At 36.3% G+C, this 21,643-nt stretch overlaps 1 protein-coding gene across 2 annotated transcripts in view; it reads right to left on the bottom strand.

The window, feature by feature from the left end:
- Positions 1-7,765: 7,765 nt before the first annotated feature.
- csk (C-terminal Src kinase) overlaps positions 7,766-21,643 on the bottom strand; it is a 34,909-nt gene continuing 21,031 nt past the window's right edge. For both annotated transcript variants that reach the window (XM_073868743.1, XM_073868744.1), the window contains exons 6-13: positions 12,657-12,750; positions 12,480-12,545; positions 12,257-12,356; positions 12,066-12,153; positions 11,896-11,975; positions 11,624-11,813; positions 11,430-11,516; positions 7,766-9,306 (exon numbers count right to left, since the gene is read on the bottom strand). In XM_073868743.1, the coding sequence (XP_073724844.1) occupies positions 9,124-9,306; positions 11,430-11,516; positions 11,624-11,813; positions 11,896-11,975; positions 12,066-12,153; positions 12,257-12,356; positions 12,480-12,545; positions 12,657-12,750 (888 nt within the window). In that variant the 3' untranslated portion in view covers positions 7,766-9,123. The remainder of the gene's footprint in view (positions 9,307-11,429; positions 11,517-11,623; positions 11,814-11,895; positions 11,976-12,065; positions 12,154-12,256; positions 12,357-12,479; positions 12,546-12,656; positions 12,751-21,643) is intronic.

The following is a 21,643-nucleotide window of genomic DNA, read 5'->3' on the forward strand; positions in this document are numbered from 1 at the left end:
TAGATTCTGCTTGTTGAGAATGTAAGCAACCTCTTCAGATGATGTGATAACCTTTCCTGAGGAGACCTGTGAGTCAATGTTTTGTCGCGTTCGAATGCAATTTTCATATTTACATTTGCTGTGAACATTCATCTTCCTCACTTCCAGCTGTTTTCACATGTTAATGTCTCAGATGAAATGAGAGTTTATTCAGAGACACGATGCTGAATGCATTATCATACATGTTTTAAACATGACCAGCTGCATTTGTCCTAATACATCCAGTGAAGAACAAAAATATATCTTGCATTGCATTTGGCGTCCATGCACTGAAAAGTCATGTTTAATTCACTGTTAAAAATACTGTGACTATGTGACATTATAGGATGTCCTTTTGGTGTCCTTGTATCTTGGGGTTTATAACTCTACAGTAATTCAGTAACTGATATAATGTAATCAAATCTACTTTGTAAATCAATATGTAACAGTTATCATCACATACAGTAAAACATTAAAATAAAAAATAAATAATAACAATACATAATAAAATATAATTTTATGTAAAGTGTACTTTATTTTGTATTATTTTTAACTATTGGATTAAAGTAATAGTTCACCCAAGAAATAAAATTTGCCCATATTTTACTCATCCTCAACCATCCTAGGTGTATCTGACTTCCTTCTTTCAGCCAAACACAAAGTTACATTCAATAATATCCCCACTCTCATAACTATTAAAGAGCACATATTGTCCGATACACGTTTTTACATTTCTTTTGGTGTTTAAGTGTGTATTAGTACATGTTAACGATATGCTAAAGGTACAAATCCCAAAGTAAACGATGACGCGAGTTATTGTCTTCAACATAAACCTCTTTTCTTGGACTACAACAAACACACGGATTGTGGGCAACAGTTGGGATTGATGATGTAGAAAAGACCGACATTATCATAATTCCTCCCACTTTGACTCACAGCCTTTAAAGCTCACGTAACACACGCTGTTTCTGCATTTCTGATGTTAATCTGGAGTACCTATAGAGTAGTATGACATCCTTTATATCTCCGAAGAGTCTTTAGTTTAATCAGATTTATAAAAGAAAGATTCGCTTTACTGAATCTTTCCGATAACGTACGAAAAATGAAGAAGGAGGAGTTACTACCGCGGGTGGAGCGAGTACGAGTCATGCAACACTATAGAACTCTTATAACTTATGATTCACTACATGTTCGTGTCATTTATATAATATGCACGCGCCTATTTCCAACATAAGACAAAGTCTTACTTACTGCATGCAACTCGTGACCCGGTTGGGAAAATCCAGCGCATCAAACACACACGCAAAACTCCACTGCTACCCCGGAAAATAAACTAGATCCATTGTTTTCATAAGGCTGGATTTTTTCTCCTTACATCCAAAAACACACTTCTTCTTCTGCCATTGTTGAGTTTTGAAAATAAACAAAGCTGAGTGGCGTGATAAGATGTTTGCAAGCTCTAGCGTCTCCCGCTGATTGACGGGTGGGCGGGGTTTTCCGGGGGAAGTGCCCATATAAAGAAGTGATACGTATAGAAAACTCCTGAAACGTCAGTTGGACCTGTAATCGAAAAAAACTTTCCGAAACTTGAACGAAGTGCATTCGGCACAGAAATACTCTGTAACACGTCCAACTGCTTTTTTGACACTTTGTCTACATTTAGCATGAGGAAACAACTCTATAACTGTGTTAATAAGTCAGAATGCTTGAAATACCATTAAACCCCCTCTTTAAGTTAACTCCTGTCAGCATTGCGACCAAATTTTTCAAACATGGTAAGGAGCGTCAGATTTCTGGCTGACGTCAGAGGTGTTCAGGCTAATCACAACGTACAGATTAGCTGACCAATCAGGGACACAGAGCTTTTCAAATTTCTGCGTTTCAGGAAGAAAGTGAAATCTGGAGCTACAAAAATGTTCGCTATGATATGGGGAAAATAATGTGTTTTTAACCATAAACCGCACAAAAACATTGTATTACACCAAATACACAAAATAATGTTGTTTTTTTACCAATGAAATAGGTGCACTTTAAAGTTTATAATAGCATTCAATAGTGCCTCATTATTAAAGCTCTAAAAAAGCTTTGTAAGAAAACATTTATATTTTAAACTTTATTAACTAATGCATGTTTATGAGAGAGTTGACCCAACGTTAAAAAAGAAACATTGTCATTTAGGTCAATAACCATATAGGTTCGTTTTTGATGGATGGATACACTTTATTAATAGGGCACTATCCAATGCCATTAAAAAGCTGAAAAGAGACAGAATTTTATTTAATATAACTCTGACAGTGTTTGGCTGAAAGAAGGGTCAAATACACTTAGGATGGTTAAGGGTGAGTAAAATATGGGGTGAACTATACCTTTAAGATACATCTCTAGAACATCATACAGGTACACCATCCCATACATACACTCTTAGGAAAAGGTAAAAAAGTACCTTTTTGTCACTGGGACTGTACCTTTTAAAAAGGTCCTAATATGTACTATTTAGGTACAGATATGTACCTTTTGAGGTAACAGTATGCACCTCTAAGGTACCAGTGTGTAGTGGCGGTTGGTGACTTCTTTTTTTGAGGGCGCTCGATGCGAAGTTCGTCACAACATGTTTGTAGCCCATCATGTGTGTGGTCCCTAATTTCAAAATGTGTTCAGCGCGTCGAGTGAACCTGTGTGCATTACGTGTTATGTCAAAATAAGTGAATAATTTTGTGAACGGGAGCGTCTCTTTAAAGAGTAAATAAACCCTAAACCAACTTTTTATAGTTAATGATCTGTAAGAATGGGGCTTTATAAGTGCTGTTCATTGATTTGAGTAACTTTTTTGACATTTGGGTATAAAGTGTTTCAATGCTACAATATGGTGTAAAAACGTCTAAGTGGGTGATTCTCACGAAAACTTGGTTGTAAAATGTCAAGCATGAAAATGTAAAAATTGCTTAAATTTACTTTTTTTCCCACCAGACATTGAAAAACAAAGTCTGGACTAAATGGGAACATTAATTTAAAAACTTTTACTTATCATTTAACACTTTTTGTAACATAATTAAAAAAATTAGTCTCATTACCGCAACAGTCAGAAAACATCAACACTGACATATTTTCAAAATGACATGACAAACCTGAAAGAACATAATTTGGAGATTCTGCACATCCATTTAAAATCAAAGTATTATGCTTCTATTAATTAAATTTACATTTAATAAGCATCTGTTGCGGTAATGATAATCAAAATGTCGTGTAAGCATTCTGACAAGACAATATTTCAAATTAACTGTAAAAAAAATGATCTTACCTGGTATCCATCTTGAAGTAACTGGTCCATTTTCTTGGTCACTCAAAATCAAACTTTATTAAAATTCTGTATGTGTGCTTAAACTGTTCTCAAAAAGTGTTGCGGAGAATGAGAACATCAGGCATGGACACATCATTTTCCTAATTTTTCTTCATTATTATTATACATGAATATTCAGTAAATATTTTTTCTGTCATCTAAAGTAGTCTAGCAAAACATCCATTTATTTTTTTTCTTAATATTTTTGTGTTAATTTGATTAAATTACAACATAACGCATGTTCAAACACAGCCGGACACATTGCGGTAATGAGAATTTCAGCAGAAAATGAGATAAAATTTACAATTATAAATTCTTATGTTGAAATCACACATTGTGCAAGGTAGAACACAGTATTGTGTTAATTCTGATGCTTTTTAATGTTACTATATTACACATTTTAAAGCTAAAATCATTAGTGCCGTGGTGTTTCAATGGTTTCGTGAGAATCACCCAAGTGCTGCCCTCTTCAGGTTGAACGGTGGCTACTGCAGTTGAATTTTCCTATTGAATGTTGCAGTACCACGTGACGTAAGTGGTACGACCCTACGTAAGCAATTTGAAGCTCACCACGTCGATGTTATGATCTCCCCACACCCTTGGTACGAGCTCAGTTCGTCCCCTCTATCTCCGTTAGGGTCTGCCCACTTTTCTTGCATTTTTCAAATATTGCCAGTGGGTGGAGTCAGGCTCTGAACTGGGGTTTAGTTACTCTTTAATCATAAACGGTTTTGACGCGTGTGCAGCAGACACATATTTTGACAAAACACGTGATGCACATGGTTCACATGACGCAACAAACACATATTTTGAAAATGCAAGCAACACACATGACACTCCGAACACTTATTTTGAATTAGCACCCATCGGATGAGCAGTTATACCAGCCGCCACTGCCAGTGTGTACCTTAAAGGTAGCAATATGTAGGTACAAAAGTGTACTTATTGAAAAGGTACTGCCCCAGGGATAACTTTTGTACCTTCATATACCTTTTTTTCGGAGAGTGTATACTCTTCCTAGAGCAGCCAACAGGATGCACAATACTTTTTGTATAGGAGTCAGAGCATCTTGATTCCGCTTCTTTTCCTGCTGATTAGGATTTACACTGGCACTCGAGTTCCCTTAGGCTCAGCGTGGGTGAAGTCAGGATCCGGGGATGAGCCCAAATGTCATAGTAGAGATTCGAATGGGGGCTGACGAGCATCGTGCATCGCATCTGAACTTACAGCTTGAGGAACTTTGATATTTTCAAGAATTAATGTTAACATGTTAGTTAATGTTGCTCTGTTGTTCCTTAAGGGAAGCACGAACGCTTTGCGTGTCATAGAGATAAAAGACTCTTTTTACCTTTTTAGTAAAATATGTGTCACCTTTCTGACTAGTAAAGCTATACCACCCCCAGTCTTTCATTGGTTGGACAATCAGATAGCCACACCCAAACCATATGCCATTGGTTTTTCTGCAAAATGCAATGTTTTTGATTTACATTTAGGCATTTTTATCTGAAGGAACTTACAGTGCATTCAATTGAAAGTGGGAGAAGGAGAGATTTAATAAATAAGTCATTAAAGATAATATCTAGGCTACTATTATACCATCGTCACCACTGTGAGGTGAAAACACATATTAGATAGTTTTCTTGAAACAAAATGGCTGAATCAGATACTTTTTACTGTCCTTTGGCAAAGTGCGCCAAACAGGCCACAGAACAGCAAACAGTGACACATGCATGGTGACATCCAGGACGCCCGAGGGAAGCTGAAGTCTCATCTTCTTGTTAAATGAACAAATTTGAGAGTTCACTGAGCTCACTTTTAAGGGAAAGTACTATGTCGTACTAAAAAAGGAAATCAAAATAAAATGTGCTTAGATTTTACATTTGAAACATCAAAATTACACTGTAGTGTGTTGTGGGCCATATTCCATTAGAACCAATAAAATTCCCAATAAAACCATTAGAATGTTCTATAATGGTTTTATTGTTTTTTCAGCAGGGATGACATCCCTGACGTCACACGCTATTTATATATGGGAATGTTATGGGATAAACTAGATCAGTCGTCTTCTCTGTCAGTAACATCCGTGACTGGTGATGTTTACGCGAAAAAGAAAGTATAGCTACGGAGAAACGGACATTCAAGCACCGCCAGCTTTTCACTGTCAAAAGAGAGAGAGAGACGCGCGCTGTCGAAGTGCTGCACGTGACACGAGAGAGACAGACAGAGAGGGAGGGGCGCGCTGAGCGCTCGCAACAATGAATTTAAGCCGTTTTAAACAGTAAAATATACATGTAAATGTAAATGGGAATCATGGAAAATCTATTCGTGGCGGCCAGTGTTGATTCCGTGGCGGTGCGTCACGATTAAATCAATGTATGGGAAACACTGGACCAATTCCAAGTCTGTGAGTAAATGAGAAGAGAAATTTAATTTTGGGTGACCTGTCCCTTTAAGAAATATTAAATCCTTCTCCTTTATATAAACAGATCTAAAACCAGTCACCATATTTGCTTAAATTTTAGCCCTTAACTTGGTTAATCTTTGTTGAAAATCACAAAACAGCATTTTAGTGGTTTAGATTTCCAGCTGAGTGCATTTGAATGCATCCTGAATCTTCAAATATCATGTTGCTGATACAATGAAGAAATACAATGTTCTATACATAGACCAGAGCGCCATACTGTACCATATACTGATGAAGGTGATGTTGTATTAAACTGTATACACAGCATATCTTAGAATTTAGGTACTTTCAACAAGTCACACCAAAACCTTGGCAAAGATCCTGTTTGTGTGTAGATGATGCATTTCCTCTCTGGGGATGTGGGGATGAGTTTCCTTGACTGACCTTTGAATACCATTACACTGAAAGACATTTAAAGGGATAGTTCACCCAAAAAGTCCACCCATTGTGTTATTATTTACTCCCAAACGGATGTTCTTGGTTTTCTTCTAAATAAGCTTTTTTATCAGGCTCTTATGTTTAGGTTAAGTAATTTCACTTTAATGGCAATAAAATGGTTATTAGGCAGTATTTAAAATCCCTCATTTTAACAAATGTCACTTTAGTCATTTCATTGGAATTTAACATGTAACAAGCTTTTTTTGGCAAAAACCTCCACTTTTAAAAATATCCACTTCTTTGGACAAGAAAGAGTTGCAAAATCACCAAAGATGCAACTAGAAACCTTGTAAATGAAGGTCAGAATGTAAAAATAAAAAACTGAACCAGACATTAGGGGACTTTAAAGGGGACATATCATGAAAATCTGACTTTTTCCATGTTAAAGTGCTATAATTGGTTCTCCAGTGCTTCTATCAACCTAGAAAATGTGAAAAAGATTAACCCAGTAACTTAGTTTTGGTAATCCATTCTCTCCAAGCATGTAGAAAAAAATAGGTAATTGAAATTTGGCACCCCTTCTGATGTCAGAAGGGGATAATACCGCCCCTTAATCTGCACTATCCAAACACATCCCTGCCATTTTAATGCAGAGAACAGCTCATTTGCATTTTAAAAAACTGAACATTTTTGCTCACACCTACAAAGTGGCAATTTTAACATGCTATAATAAATAATATATATGGTATTTTGAGCTAAAACTTCACATACATATTCTGGGGACACCAAAGATTTATTTGACATCTTAAAAAAGTCTTATGAAATGTCCCCTTTAAGGTTGTATTTGGGTCCAAGTACTCACAGGGGACCAAAGTTTGAATGTGATCCACGGTCCTTTCACATGCCATCGTTCATCCAATTAAAGGTGCAGTGTGTAAATTTTAGTGGCATCTAGTGGTGAGGTTGCGAATTGCAACCAACGGCGTAGTCCAATGCTCACCCCTTGCTTTTGAAACACATAGAGAAGCTACGGTAGCTGCCACCGGACAAACATGCCATCGTCGGAGACAACTTAGTAAAAAAAATTGTCTGTTAAGGGCTTCTGTAGAAAAATGGTGTCACAAAATGGCGACTTCCATGTAAGGGGACCCTCTTTGTATGTAGATAAAAATGTCTCGTTCTAAGGTAATAAACACATAACGGGTCATTATGAAAGGTCTTTGTACACTCCTGATTATATCATTTTGTATATTATTTTGCATTTCTGTCAAGAGATCCTTCTAAAATTACACACTGCACCTTTAATCTTTCACTTGGAGGACTTTGCTAAAAAAAAATTAAATCGACGTAGCGTTTAGCCGATTCTGCCAACAAAGCAGTATTTATAAATGAACTTAAGCGGTTTTGAACATATAATATATGTAACAAGCATTCGTTCAATATCATTATCCCATTTTTGACGAAATTGGTGTTTAGCAGCTTTTGCATCTTTTATTGTGTTCCAAAGAATAAAGTATATATTTATGTGTGAACTATCCCTTAAAGAACACATAAACACACAAAGCATATATTTTTCCAGCCATTTTATTATGTTTTTTGTCATTTACCTTTTGTTTTTATCAAACGGTTTCAGTGGAATGATTTTATCTGAAATACGGCAGCAAAGAAAATATCAAAAGCACTGCGAGTAAAATAAAGGCTTGTAACACAGCATGCACAGTCCAACCAGCTCACATAACAAATATTTCTCAGTTCTATATTCATATCATCGTACAACTTTTTTAAATTTTGAATAATAAAAAATTCTCAGTTTCCTTTTAAGCAACCCTCTCTTCTCTATTTAAAGGCAACGTGTGGCCTAAAACACTTATATTCATCTCTTCAGCTCTGAGGGTCACACGCAGATAATTTGCCTTTCAACACTTAACAGTAAAAATTACGTGCGACGCTAAAGATTCACAGCCAGTTGAAACATATTTAATGTTTAATATAGTTACGTGTAGAATTATGCAGTGGAATTGTAAACCAATGAGGGCGGGACTAGAAACGAACCCAGGAAACCGACAAAATGTCCCGTTGGTTATTACTTGTGGCAACCACAACTGGTCAAAAACCAGGTTTTACATAAAAGAGATGAGTTCTTGCGTCGCAAAATCCCTTTTTTGGGAAGATAAGCAAGATATCATTAAATCCGAGAGTTTAAACAATGCACTGCTAAAAAGATTTAAAAGTCTTTTGTGGTGTGAAGGCACAATGACATAGAAAACTCTTCCATTTAGCTACCTTTTAACTGTTTGTACAGTTTTTTTTTTCAAGTTACTAATGATAATGTTTACATAGACATGTATACAGATGGGTTTGGCTAAATCTTTGAGCATCAACTTCACATTAAGCTCAAAATCTAAAACGGCTCAAACTGACTTCGAGGAATACATTAGATTGCAGTCAGATCTGTATCCAACCTGTGCTGCTATTGGCTACTTCAATCTTACGTTTGGGATGATCACATGCACACGAGCCAAATTTTGAGCCTTTTTAAAGAAAATATTACCCATTTTTTGTGTTATAATAATTTTATACTTACTATCTTTTTTATTAACTGCTTAGACTATAGGGAATGACAGCAGGTAGCTACACCAATCATGTGTCCACAATGGAAGAGCATATGAAGGCGATTGGAGGAGGCTGCATCTTATCAATCAAGGTTTCAGGTTGTTATAGAGAAGGCCAGCCTCCCCAAGAACAATAGAAAAAAATAAAGGCATGAAAACAATAAAAAAAACGAATGTGCTTGCAAAAGAAAATTTCCGCTCATGTTTTTCCAGTCCACTGGTTAAAGAATATATTTTGGTCAGATTGTATGAGAATGTGGTCCTGTGGAGGCAGATGGGATGTTTAGGTTTTGCCTCCCTCAGTTCATTTGCTTTCATTGATAGAGCTCATTTGTTATGATATGTTGCAGTTGCTCTCTCAGTTCTTTGAAGCTGGGTCGTACCACAGTGTCCAGAGTCCAGCACTGCTTCATGATGTCGTACACCACCGGCGGGCAGCCGTCCGGAGCGTCCATCTTATAACCCTGCTCTACGCGCGGGACCACGTCCTTCAGAGGCTGTAACAAGAGAAAGAGAATGTGTTTGAAGCAGCCAACAGTGCCATCTTCTGGAATTTATTCAAAATTATCATTTGTGAATAAGAGAATGGTTTAGATTTGTTAACATAAACAAACAATGAACAAAACTATTACAACAGTTATAGTTGTCAATACAATTGATTAGTTCACTGTGCGTTAACTAATGTTAACGGAAACAACTTGGGTGGTTTCCCAAACAGGGTTTAGATTAATCCAGGATTAGTTATATTAGGACATTTAAGTTCATTTTTACAAACATACCTTACACATCACTGGTGGTGTGCATCTTAAGATGAAACAATGGCACTGATATATATATTACGATATGTAAGTGCAAGATGTTTTTAAATTAAGACAACATGCATTTTAGTTTGGGACTAGGAAAAGCCCTGCCCTAGATTTTACAAACATATTACTAAATGCTGAAATTAATATAAATTAAATGGACATTTCACAAGGCTTTTTTAAAATGTGAAATAAATCTTTAGTGTCCCCAGAGTACATATGTGAAGTTTTAGCTCTAAATACTATATAGATAATTGATTAAACATGTTAAAATTGCCACTTTGTATGTGTGAGCAAAAATGTGGCGTTTTTGGGTGTGTCCTTTAAAATGCAAATGAGCTGATCTCTGCACCAAATGGCAGTGTCGTGGTTGGAAAGTGCAGATTAAGGGGTGGTATTATCCCCTTCTGACATCACAATGGGAGCCACATTTCAGTGACCTATTTTTTTTTACATGCTTGCCGAGAATGGTTTTCCAAAATTAAGTTACTTGGTTGATCTTTTTCACATTTTCTAGGTTGATAAAAGCACTGGGAACCAAATTATAGCACTTAAACATGGAAAAAGTCAGATTTTCATGATATGTCCCCTTTAAGAATAGTTTTTGCAGCACAATAATTGCTTCATTGTTAAAATATGTGCCTGCTGCATATGCGTCGAAGGGGTTCATGATAAAAGGGACGGGGTTCCCACACCTTAGTTAACTTTAAATTCAAGGACCTTTCAAGGACTTTTCAGGTCCAATACCTTCAAATTCAAGGACTAAATGTGGGGACACATTTCAAGTGAGAGTAAGGTTACATTGTGTTACCTTTTAAGACAAATTGTTACAGTTCCCTTTTGAGGGAACTCGCGCTGCGTCACTGCGTGACACTTTGGGGACGCCTCCAGGGGTAAGTGTGTCTGAATGTGAATATCAAAATCAACCAATGGTGAGGCTTAACGACAAAGACAGAGTGACACGGGAGCCAGGAAGTATATCGCTATCTAAAATATTGCCAAAGACGGCGTTACAGGGACGCAGGAAGTATGGCAAAGGAGGTGCAGCGTCTCGTTCCCTTCTCAGGGAACAACAGTTATATGCGTAACCCGAGATGTTTTCATGTGTCAAACACAACTATGCAAAAGAGCATTTTGGTATGAATCAACATTCGCATACAGAAGATATAAGCATTTAAACCGAACAGTTTAGCATGTGTGCTTAAAAGTCTAGAATTTTATGATACTATCCTACACTACACAGGGAATAATATGGATTTTTTCCATAAAACTTTTTGCATAAAATAGATTCAAGCACTTTCAACGACCTGTATCTATGTATGTATATTTTCAAAAACTTCCCAGGGCCTTGAATTTTTTCCCCAGATTCGCAAACTTTCAAGGACCCGTGAGAACCCTGTTAACACTAAACTCTGATTACACACGAGATTAAGCCAGTATCTAGCAAACGCGAGCGTCTTTTTTATCATAAACCCTTACGTCTGTAGCAGGCACGTATTTTGACATGACGCGCAATGCACATAGGTTCACATGACGCACAAAACACACACACGACAATGACGAGTTTCACATTCGTGCCTCCTCGGAAAAAAAGTCACGAGCCGCCACATACAAAAACCTTTATTAATTTTCATTCTAATAATTTGCATATAGTTATAAATAATTTATTAATATTAACATGCATAAGATAATTAATTATTATCTGATTACTTAAAAATAAAAAAGCCAAAATAAAAACTCAATATTTATAATATACTTATAAACAAAATAAAAGTCGTTATTACTGACATGACACAAATAAGTTTTCTTTGACTTACAATTCTTGGATATGGTACGCGACCAAAGGAGTAGATCTCCCACAGTAAGATGCCATAGCTCCATACGTCTGACTTAGTGGAAAACTTCTGTTTATCAGACAGACATGTCGGAAAGATAAGAAGGGAACATTTAAATGCATCCATTAAACCTACGCTACATGTTTAAACATGCAAATGAAAAGCAGATGAGCTACCTTTTCCCTTAAGGCCTCGGGTGAAGTCCACTTCACCGGGAGTTTGGCCGTGTCTTGAGTAGACGAAGCTTCCTTGGTCAGGCCGAAGTCGCTGACTTTAGCTTTGTTATCTTCTGACACCAAAACATTACGTGCTGCGAGATCCCGGTGCACAAAGTTATTAGCCTCCAGATATTCCATCGCCTTGCACACGTCCCTGAAAATAAATAAGGGAAAATTATTGATCTAATAGAGATTACAATAATCTAATAAGTGAATAAAAAGAAAGAACAACGTCCATAGAGAAATTAATGAGACGATCTCCACCGATAACACTGCGTCCCCTTGAGCGTAAATAGTCCACTAGACTGCCCTGAAAGGAAAAAAAACGAAATATTTACTAAAAACACTTTAAATCCATCATGTGTGTTGAAGCATTGTGACATCATAAAAAACAACCAACCTTGGCCATATACTCCGTGACAATAAAGAGACTTCCCTTCTCCACAATCACGCCCAGCATCTGCACTAAATTATCATGCCGTAATTGCCTGCATGCAATAATAAACATTTTTTGAGCAAAAATTTTATGCCGTCGTTTAGTGCAGTTAGCATAAGACATAGTATAAAAAAAAGTCTCAGTGCCGTAATTGCGTCATGACAGAAGCCTCTGCGACGAAGGCCTGCGCTGTGGCATCATGTTTGATACACTTCACCGCTACTTTTTGGCCTCTGTAGTCTCCGACCATCACATCTGAGAGCCATTGGAGGAGAGAGTAGTTTTATAATCCATCCGCAGGTTAAACAGTGTATTTTAACATTAATAGCATATAAAAATATAAAACGCAAAAAAGCAAGCATTAATATAAAATCTCACCCCCAAACTCTCCCTTTCCAATCTTCTGTTGAAGATTCAGTTCCTTCCTATGCAGAGCCCACCCACCTGCAGAAACGTAAGATTCATCAAACAAATCCCAAATCTTGAGAAATTGGGTTCAAATCTACATGATTTGCTAAATGGGATGAGTTCACAGGGTTTTAAATATTTCCTTACTTCTTGAAAATTCATCTTGGGCTGCCACGGTCCCTTCCATGAGTTTAGGTTTGATGAGTCTGGTACATAATCCATCTGCGTCATTAGTGTAGTGCTGTTAAAACAGGAATAAACATAAATCAGTTTGCAAAATGTACTGTGGAAACACTATGATGGTATGAGATCTGAAATATACCAAGGTATCTTGACCTATACTAATAAAATATGAATTGCATACCAATTCATATGCTATGGCAGAGGTCTTCAGCAATTTTCAGGCCAAGGACCTCTTAATGGATAGAGAGGAGTTGCAGGGACCCCCATTACATGTATTAAATTAAATTAAATTAAATTGTATTTATTATTATTTATAACACATACTTTGTTATGATGGTTACATTACAAAGTTATTTTAAAAATGTTTTTGGCATACATAACATTTTAATTTAAATGAATAGATTTTATCATGAGAAAGTTATGGCCTTTATTTTATTATTAACCTTATATTTAATGATAAAGAAAGAAATACACTGCAAAAAATTATTTTCAAGAAAAAATTCGGAGTATTTTTGTCTTGTTTTCAGTAAAAATATCTAAAAATTCTTAAATTAAGATGCCTTTTCTTGATAAGCAAAACGACCAAAGAAAAGAAGTCTAGTTTTTAGACCAAACATATCACATTTAAGTGATTTTGTGCATAAAACAAGCAAAAAAAATCTAACAATGGAGGAAGGAAAAAAATCTTGAATATTTTTCTTAAACACTAAATTCAAGAAAAATTTGCTTACCCCATTGGCAGATTTGTTTGCTTGTTTTATGCACAAAATCACTTAAATTTGATATTTTTGGTCTAAAAACTAGACTTACATTTTCTTGGGGTGTTTTGCTCATCAAGAAAAAGCATCTTAATTTAAGAATTTCTAGATATTTTTACTAATAACAAGACAAAAATACTAAGATTTTTTTTCTTCTTGAAAATCATTTTGTTGCAGTGTAAATAAATAAAGTTTGCATTCAAATATTATTTAGAGGATCCCCAGTAATACCACCAGGACCCGCAGGGGTTCCCGGACCCCCTGTTGAAGAGCCATGTGCCATGGTATGTACATATGTAAATGTATGGTACTTCACAATATAAAAAATAACATGGTGTTACCCAAAAAAGTAAACTATACATGTCCAAATAAAGCTATGGTAACAACATGCTATACTCCAGTATTCCAGTTAATCAGTTTGAAATTACAATTAATTTTTACTTTCTTGACTAGTGAGGAATTACTATAAATTAAAAAATGCAACTTAATTTTTATTATTTACAGCAACATCTTACTAGTCAAGAAAGTTGAAATGAATAGTAAATTCAAAATTTAAGTGCAACCAAAAAAATGTACAGTGTAGGGGCTATCAAACATACAAACATTTTAATAAAGTCATATTTACATTTATATAAAAAAATATACACTTCTGATGAAAAGATTAATAACAGGTGACTGAAAAGTTTATCACAGACTGAAAAATGTTTTGATTTAAAAGTGTATGCTTAGATGTTTTAAATTAGTTTTGTAGACTAATTATCGTTTATTACAAAACTAACATGTAATTGTAAAAATAGTTCTTAAAACTAAAAAAGCTGGATTATAAAATGCCAAGAGTACATGTTTACATATTCTGAGCTAATGATGATATTAAAGATGCTAAAATATAACTGTTTTGATTTATTTATTCGAGTTATTCTTTATTGATATGTATTTTTAACTTAATTTAGAATAAGTGACCTTAAACTTTTGAATGTTAGTGTATATAAACTATATTAAAAAGGTACAATACAAAATGACCTGGAATGTCTAACAGAGTAGTTTTCCCAGTCTGATCATACGCACGCAGTAAACAGTACACACCAGCAGATGGCGCTTGAGTATATGCATTTTATATTGAGTGGACCCCTCATTGTGCAACCTCTTCAGAAACCCACTCTTTGCTAAAATACAATGTTTTGTAACTCCATTTGCCTGAGTGTTATAATCGTGTGACTAGACGGTGAGATAGTATTGGTCCATAAATGAGACGCATCAATTGAGCTGTTGAAATGATCTGGAACCTGTGCGTTTCCTCTTTCTATCACTTCCTTCTCATCAACTGTTCCAGGAACTGTTGCGAGAGCGAATGCGTGTGCGCGCAAAGATGAGTGCGCTTTGCGTACAGCAACCTGATGCCGTAATTCGAAGCGCCCAAAATAACAACACATTTGCATAACCAGACACCAACTAACACTTCAGTAATTCCTAGACTTCCTGATAAAATTTGTCTCACATACATTCACCATAAAATCATAAGTTACATATTACTGTTATTGAATAGCTTTAAAGGGGTCATATGATGCGATTTCATGTTTTCCTATTTTTGGTGTATTACAGCTGTTTGTGCATATAGAAGATCCTTAAAGTTGCAAAGATTAAAGCCTTACACCCAAAAAGATATTCTTTTTAAAAATGCTTTATTCAAGCACACCCCCACATTTCTAAATCACTCTGCGAGAAGATTTGCATAACAACGCCCAAATGTATACGCCAAAAAAGACGTAACTTTTATTCTTGCTGTAAGTATTGTTGCCACTGCCACAATCGTTATTGCTTTGGGAGCTGATATTTCAAATTTAGTAAGGGGCGTAACTTTCCACACAACGCACTGGTTAGCTGGCCAATCAGACAACATCGCATTTTTCACAGTGAGCTTTGTAAAAATCAACATGTTTCAGAAAGGCGGGGCAAAGTGAAGCAACAATAATGTGCGTGAAAATTAGTGCTGTTGCGAATAGTCGTCGTAGTGTTGGGCGATATGCCACATTTTGAGGTCGTCCTATCGTCAGCCTGTGAGATCGGCGACTCTCGATAGTATCGGGGGGCGGGGCGGGGCAGTAGTTTACAAATGAGAGAGTGAGAGAGAGGCGCCAATATGCAGCGGGTCATATTTTAAACAAAAAGTAAAGTTTGCCTCAGCTCGCATGAAATGCATTAAACTGAACAAATACATAAGGATTACTACTTTAGTTTATGTTTAGACTTCCGACAGATGCGAGAGCGCGTGCACGTGAGACAGACAGAAGCGCAGCTGGATTTAGTGCTAGAAGGAGTCCAATACGCGCGCATTAAGTGCAGGTACGTGCAAGACGGAATTCTCTCTCTACAAGCTCTCCGCGTAAATTGAAGCCCACAAACCCTCATGCGAGGAAACGCATGCAATGAGGATGAAACCATGATGATAATAATAACCATTCGCCAACTATCGTCATGACTATCCCCATGAAAGCCTGCCATTGGCGATATGTCTGAAGATCGTCGATACACGATACTATCGTCTATCGGCACAACCCTAATTGACCGTGAAAATTTGTCACAGGCAATTTTTTAGTCAAGGAGAATTGCATATTTATTTTTTAAAATGAAATATAATGTAATAGATCAAAGAGTAGAAGTAAAACATTTCATATTTCTGTTAAGCAACAACTTTGCACTGGAATTTTTGATCATCGCTCTGAATCTAATTTAACATGTCCTTTACAAAAATGCAATTATTTGGTAATTTGGTATTTTTGAAAAAATCTACGCATATTTGAGAGGTGATAAAAAGCACCAATGAAGGAAGATAGAATGATTTTTGTTTGAAAGCAGAGGGTCTGTTCTTTCATTTGATGTATTGTATATTTAGAGAAGAACATTTTCTAAACTTTTTTAGAACTTCTGTGAAAATCAACTTTTTTTAAAAAACCGCTCGCGGGATAACTATAATCTAGTGTGCTCCAAAACAATGACAAAAATTCGCATTTAGAAATTATAAGCATTCAAACGTAGTCTCTCACAATTTTTGCAATTCCAGACTATGAGGTAAACTAAATGCTATTGGTCATTTTAAAAGGGGAGGAGCCACTCAGCATGCCCCGCCCTAACTTCCTGTATCATTAACAACAACATCAACCCATCGACAAAAGGTGCATTTTCAAGGCAATTCTGTGGATCTCTAATATAAGATTTCCATTAAAACATTAAAGAATCATTTATGTTACTTTTTTGCATTAGACCAACTCAGTTCGAAAAAAATATTGACACAGTCACTTGTGATGCACACAACCAATATTCATAATGAGCTGTAATGTGCACCCATGTGTGCAAAAGCTAAATTCACAGACAGTGCACAGACAAAACCAGCCGTGCTGAACATACAAATTACAACATGAGGATTCAAACTCTTATAATCTGTCCTTGTCTTCTAATGAATTTTATTGAGTGGATTATGGTGAGAATATCCAATGCTGTAATTTAATCACTTAGTGAGCATAACTGTTTCATTCTTATCCAATTCTTTAAAAAGACCACAACTGTTTAACTGTGACTATGAGGGTAAGCGAGGGGGAGAGAGAGAGACAGAGCCAAAATTACACAGAAGAATGTGTGGAATTCTGTAATAGAGTCCATTATAGAAAGAGCGAAGTGATATTTAGGAAACCAAGATTCAGCTGACCACTAAAGCCAGCGTGACATCTAAACCCAATCTGGAATTATCTGAACGAAACCTTTATAAAACTTTAACATTGGATCGCTGACTCATCCCACAGTCTGACTCTTATCAAGACAATGGACACTGTCAATGATTTATAATGTTTATTACTACACTCGAAGAAAGGATGTTTATTTTATACATATTTTTGTGTTATGCTATTTTGTGTTAAAATAAAACACAAGTTGTGTTAAAAGCAACACAAAATATATTCCAATAATAACACAAAACGAGTTTTTCGAATAATAACACCACACAAAAAAAAGTGTTGTTCCAATAATAATGACACAAAATGTGTTGTTCCAATAGTTACATCAGCACAAAAATGTGTTGTTCTAATAATAGCACAAAATGGGTTGTTCTCATAATCTCATAATACCACAGATGCGTGTATTCTTGGAAAACGCATTTATGTATGTGAAAACGCATGTTTTCCCTAAACTAACACTGATTGTGTTGTTTTTAATGCATCTATTCTAAGAGTGTGCCAATTCTGCGGGTTGCTAACTGGTTGGTTTTTGGATATAGACAAAGTTGGTCTATGTCATAATTACATTTCCTAGTTAATTAACATTTGTGACCCTGGACCACAAAATAGGGTCGATTTTTGTAAATTGAGATGTTTAGATCATCTAAAGAATGAGCTTTCTATTGAGGTATGGTTTGTAAGGATAGGGCAATATTTGGCAGAGATACAACCATTTGAAAATCTAAAAAAAAAAATCTAAATATTGAGAAAATCTGAAAAGTAAGATCCTAAGCAACACATATTACCAATTATAAATAATTTTTTATATATTGACAATTGAAAATGTACAAAATATGTTCATGGAAGATGATCTTTACCTTATATCCTAATGATTTTGGGCAAAAAAAGGATAATTTTGACCCATACAATGTATTATTGGCTATTGCTATAGACATCGGGTGCATGTGTGGTGACGCGATAAGCGTCTGGTCTGAATTTTACTTTTTGTTTGTTTAATGGTCTAGTTGCTGAAACTGAACTCTTAAACAAATACCTCGTCGAAAATAACAAATGTTTTGGGCTCCTATGTAATCGTGTTGTTTATTTTGCTTGTTATATAAATAAACTACTTTAAAAGGACTTTGTTGTTATTTATTCTTCGCAGAGTTTACCGGAAGTTACGTGAGGACCACGAAAGCCGCTTGTTTATGTTGTTACTGCTGAAACCGTCTATAAATATACCTGTGCGACTTATGCATAAATGTGACCCTGGACCACAAAACCAGTTATTTGGCAGACGCTTTAATCCAAAATGACCTACAGTGCATTACCAGGTATAGGGGAGAGCGGGGCACAACCTAGCGCTTTGGCTCTATCATTCGAAAAATATATATTTCAGTTACATTAATCATTTTTTTACACAATCAACACACATCTCTCATTTGTGGGACCTACCGTTATCATACAATTACACAGAAAGTGACAGGAGTGCAAATGTTACAACTTACTCCATGGGTGGGGTTCATTGTAACAAACAGAGGGTTTGTTGTAACACCTGCTAGAATTTGGTTTAAAAAAAATCATTCAATCAAATTCTGTCTATATAGACCGTTTCAGCAGTAACAACATAAACAAGCGGCTGTCGCGGTCCGCACGTAACTTCCGGTAAACTCCGCTAAGAATAAATAACAACAAAGTTCTTTAAACGTAGTTTATTTATATAACAAGCAAAAAAACAACACATAGATTTCCCAGGAAACCAAAATATTTGTTATTTTCGAGGCGGCATTTGTTCAAGAGATCAGTTTAGCAACTAGTCAGACCATTAAAAAAACGAAACCGGAAGTAAGGTTCGGATCCAGACGTGTATCACGTGCGTCCGATGAAACCGTCTATACCAGGGGTGGGCAATTCCTGGTCCTGAGGGCCACAGTCCTGCAGAGTTTTGCTCCAACCCTAATCAAACACAGCTGAAAAATCTAATTGAAGTCTTCAGAACTGTTTGGAAATGACATTCAGGTGTGTTTGATTAAGGTTGGAGCTAAACTCTGCAGGACTGTGGCCCTCGATGCCCACCCCTGGTCTATACTAAAGGTGGATATTGTTTATACACTCACCTGATGGATTATTAGGAACACCTGTTTAATTTCTCATTAATGCAATTATCTAATCAATCAATCACTTGGCAGTTGCTTCAATGCATTTAGGGGTGTGTTCCTGGTCAAGACAATCTCCTGAACTCCAAACTGAATGTCAGAATGGGAAAGAAAGGTGATTTAAGCAATTTTGAGCATGGCATGGTTGTTGGTGCCAGACATGCCGGTCTGAGTATTTAAATCTAATAAACCGGTAGACATAATTAACCGGTAGAAATTTGTCAACCAGTAGAGATTTTGGACTATCGTTTCTATCGAGGTAACGTGCCCACGTCACGCTCCTGTGCGCGTGGTCGCGAAAACGTAACGTTTGTACACGTATTTAAGCACTGCAGTTTTAAAACAAGTTATTTTAAGCCATTAAAACAGACAACAGATCTGAAAGCGTGCGTCAGGAGCGGACAAGTCGGGCAACCGCTGCTCTTTCTGTTTGTGAGGAGAGCGCAAGTCGCGCGACCACTGCTCATTAAGCTCGTGAGCATTTTTCCCACTTTATTGACCTTAAATACACATATGCGTCAAAATTCCCGTCTTTGCATGCATCCTCATAAACACGACCAGTTAGGTCTTAAGATAAAGTAAACAGCTAAAAGAGAAAGCGCATGTGTAACAGTGTATTGGATCCGGACTTTGGTCTTAAAGGGGAAGTTACCTAATTTTGCTCCCGTCTGTCACTCGTGTTAATCAAACAGCATTGAGAGAAAATCTCTCACTGCTCCGGATTAAATCACTTTTCTACCTTAAATAAAAAAAAAATATAGGCCTATACATACATGCATAATTATTTATTATCATTCTTATATCATTGACTGTTTATCTTCAGAGAGCTTGAGTTTTGATAGTTTTTATCTTTTTTCTATGCTTATATGTTTTTTTGTGAGAATTATGAACATTTCTATGGTATTAAAGGTTTAAACCTTATTAAAACATAAAAAACTCTACCGTGATACATATCGTTATCATGATATAAAATTAATCCTATCGTGATAGAAGATTTTGGTCATATCGCCCACCCCTATTTCAATCTGCTCAATTACTGGGATTTTCAAGTACATCCATTTCTAGGGTTTACAAAGAATGGTGTGAAAAGGGAAAATTATCCAGTATGCGGCAGTCCTGTGGGCGAAAATGCCTTGTTGATGCTAGAGGTCAGAGGAGAATGAGCCGACTGATTCAAGCTGATAGAAGAGCAACTTTGACTGAAATAACCACTCGTTACAACAGAGGTATGCAGCTAAGCATTTGTGAAGCCACAACACGCACATCCTTGAGGCGGATGGGCTACAACAGCAGAAGACCCCACCGGGTACCACACATCTCCACTACATATAGGAAAAAGAAGCTACAATTTACACAAGCTCTCCAAAAATCGCAAGATGCTATCCTATCAATATGGGCCAACATTTCTAAAGAATGCTTTCAGCACATTGTTGAATCAATGCCACGTAGAATTAATGCAGTTTTAAAGGCGAAAGGGGGTCAAACACAGTATTAGTATGGTGTTCCTAATAATCCTTTAGGTGAGTTTATATCTGCCTAAAATAGATAGCTATCCACAGTTCCACACATTTATTCATCCATGATCCTTTATCTATCCATCCTTGTATTGTGCATCAATGCATAACATTTTTTTGAAAAAAAAAAAACATTAGATGAAGAAATTTGTCCGTAAGTAGCCGTGTTACAATTACAATTAGTTAGTTTGTGCCCCGCTCAGCCCTACATTTTATCAGTATGTGTGTTCCCTAGTAATCTAATATACAATCTTGAATAATTGGGACTTACTTCAAGAGTACAGCGTAAATACTACCAAATTGTTTAATGAAAAAAGTTTAGACTAACACACACACACACTTCATTCATTTCACACCAACTTGACCGGTCAATTTTTTGTCATTCCATGTCACATCCTCATACAACCCTGGACTGAACCTGTGACCCCACAGCATGAGGTGTGCGTGTGCGAGAAATTGTTTCCTGGAGTCTATGGTAAACGCTTGCTCCATTGCTCTGGTCAGCGCGTCTGATGCGAACTGACTTCCTGTTAGGGCTATTTTTAAATCGGTGTGTGGTGATCAATTTGAAAATGTTGATGGAGGCAGAACAAGCACTAACAGGAAGAAGCTTGGTGGTTTCATAACAAGCTGTGCAGACTTTGCGTGCACTTGAGCCGAATATAGTACAAAAGTTTCGTATCTATACTAGTCAATTCCTGTGATAAAACAATTACACATTTTCCATCACTTCTATATAAAAAAAATTCTTATTACATTCTTTTTCTTATAAATTTTCTATTACTAGGTTGTGAGTAAATAGGTGACAAAAGATTACTT

The sequence above is a fragment of the Misgurnus anguillicaudatus genome, chromosome 6 (assembly GCF_027580225.2).
Source record: "Misgurnus anguillicaudatus chromosome 6, ASM2758022v2, whole genome shotgun sequence".
In the NCBI taxonomy this organism is placed as follows: domain Eukaryota; kingdom Metazoa; phylum Chordata; class Actinopteri; order Cypriniformes; family Cobitidae; genus Misgurnus; species Misgurnus anguillicaudatus.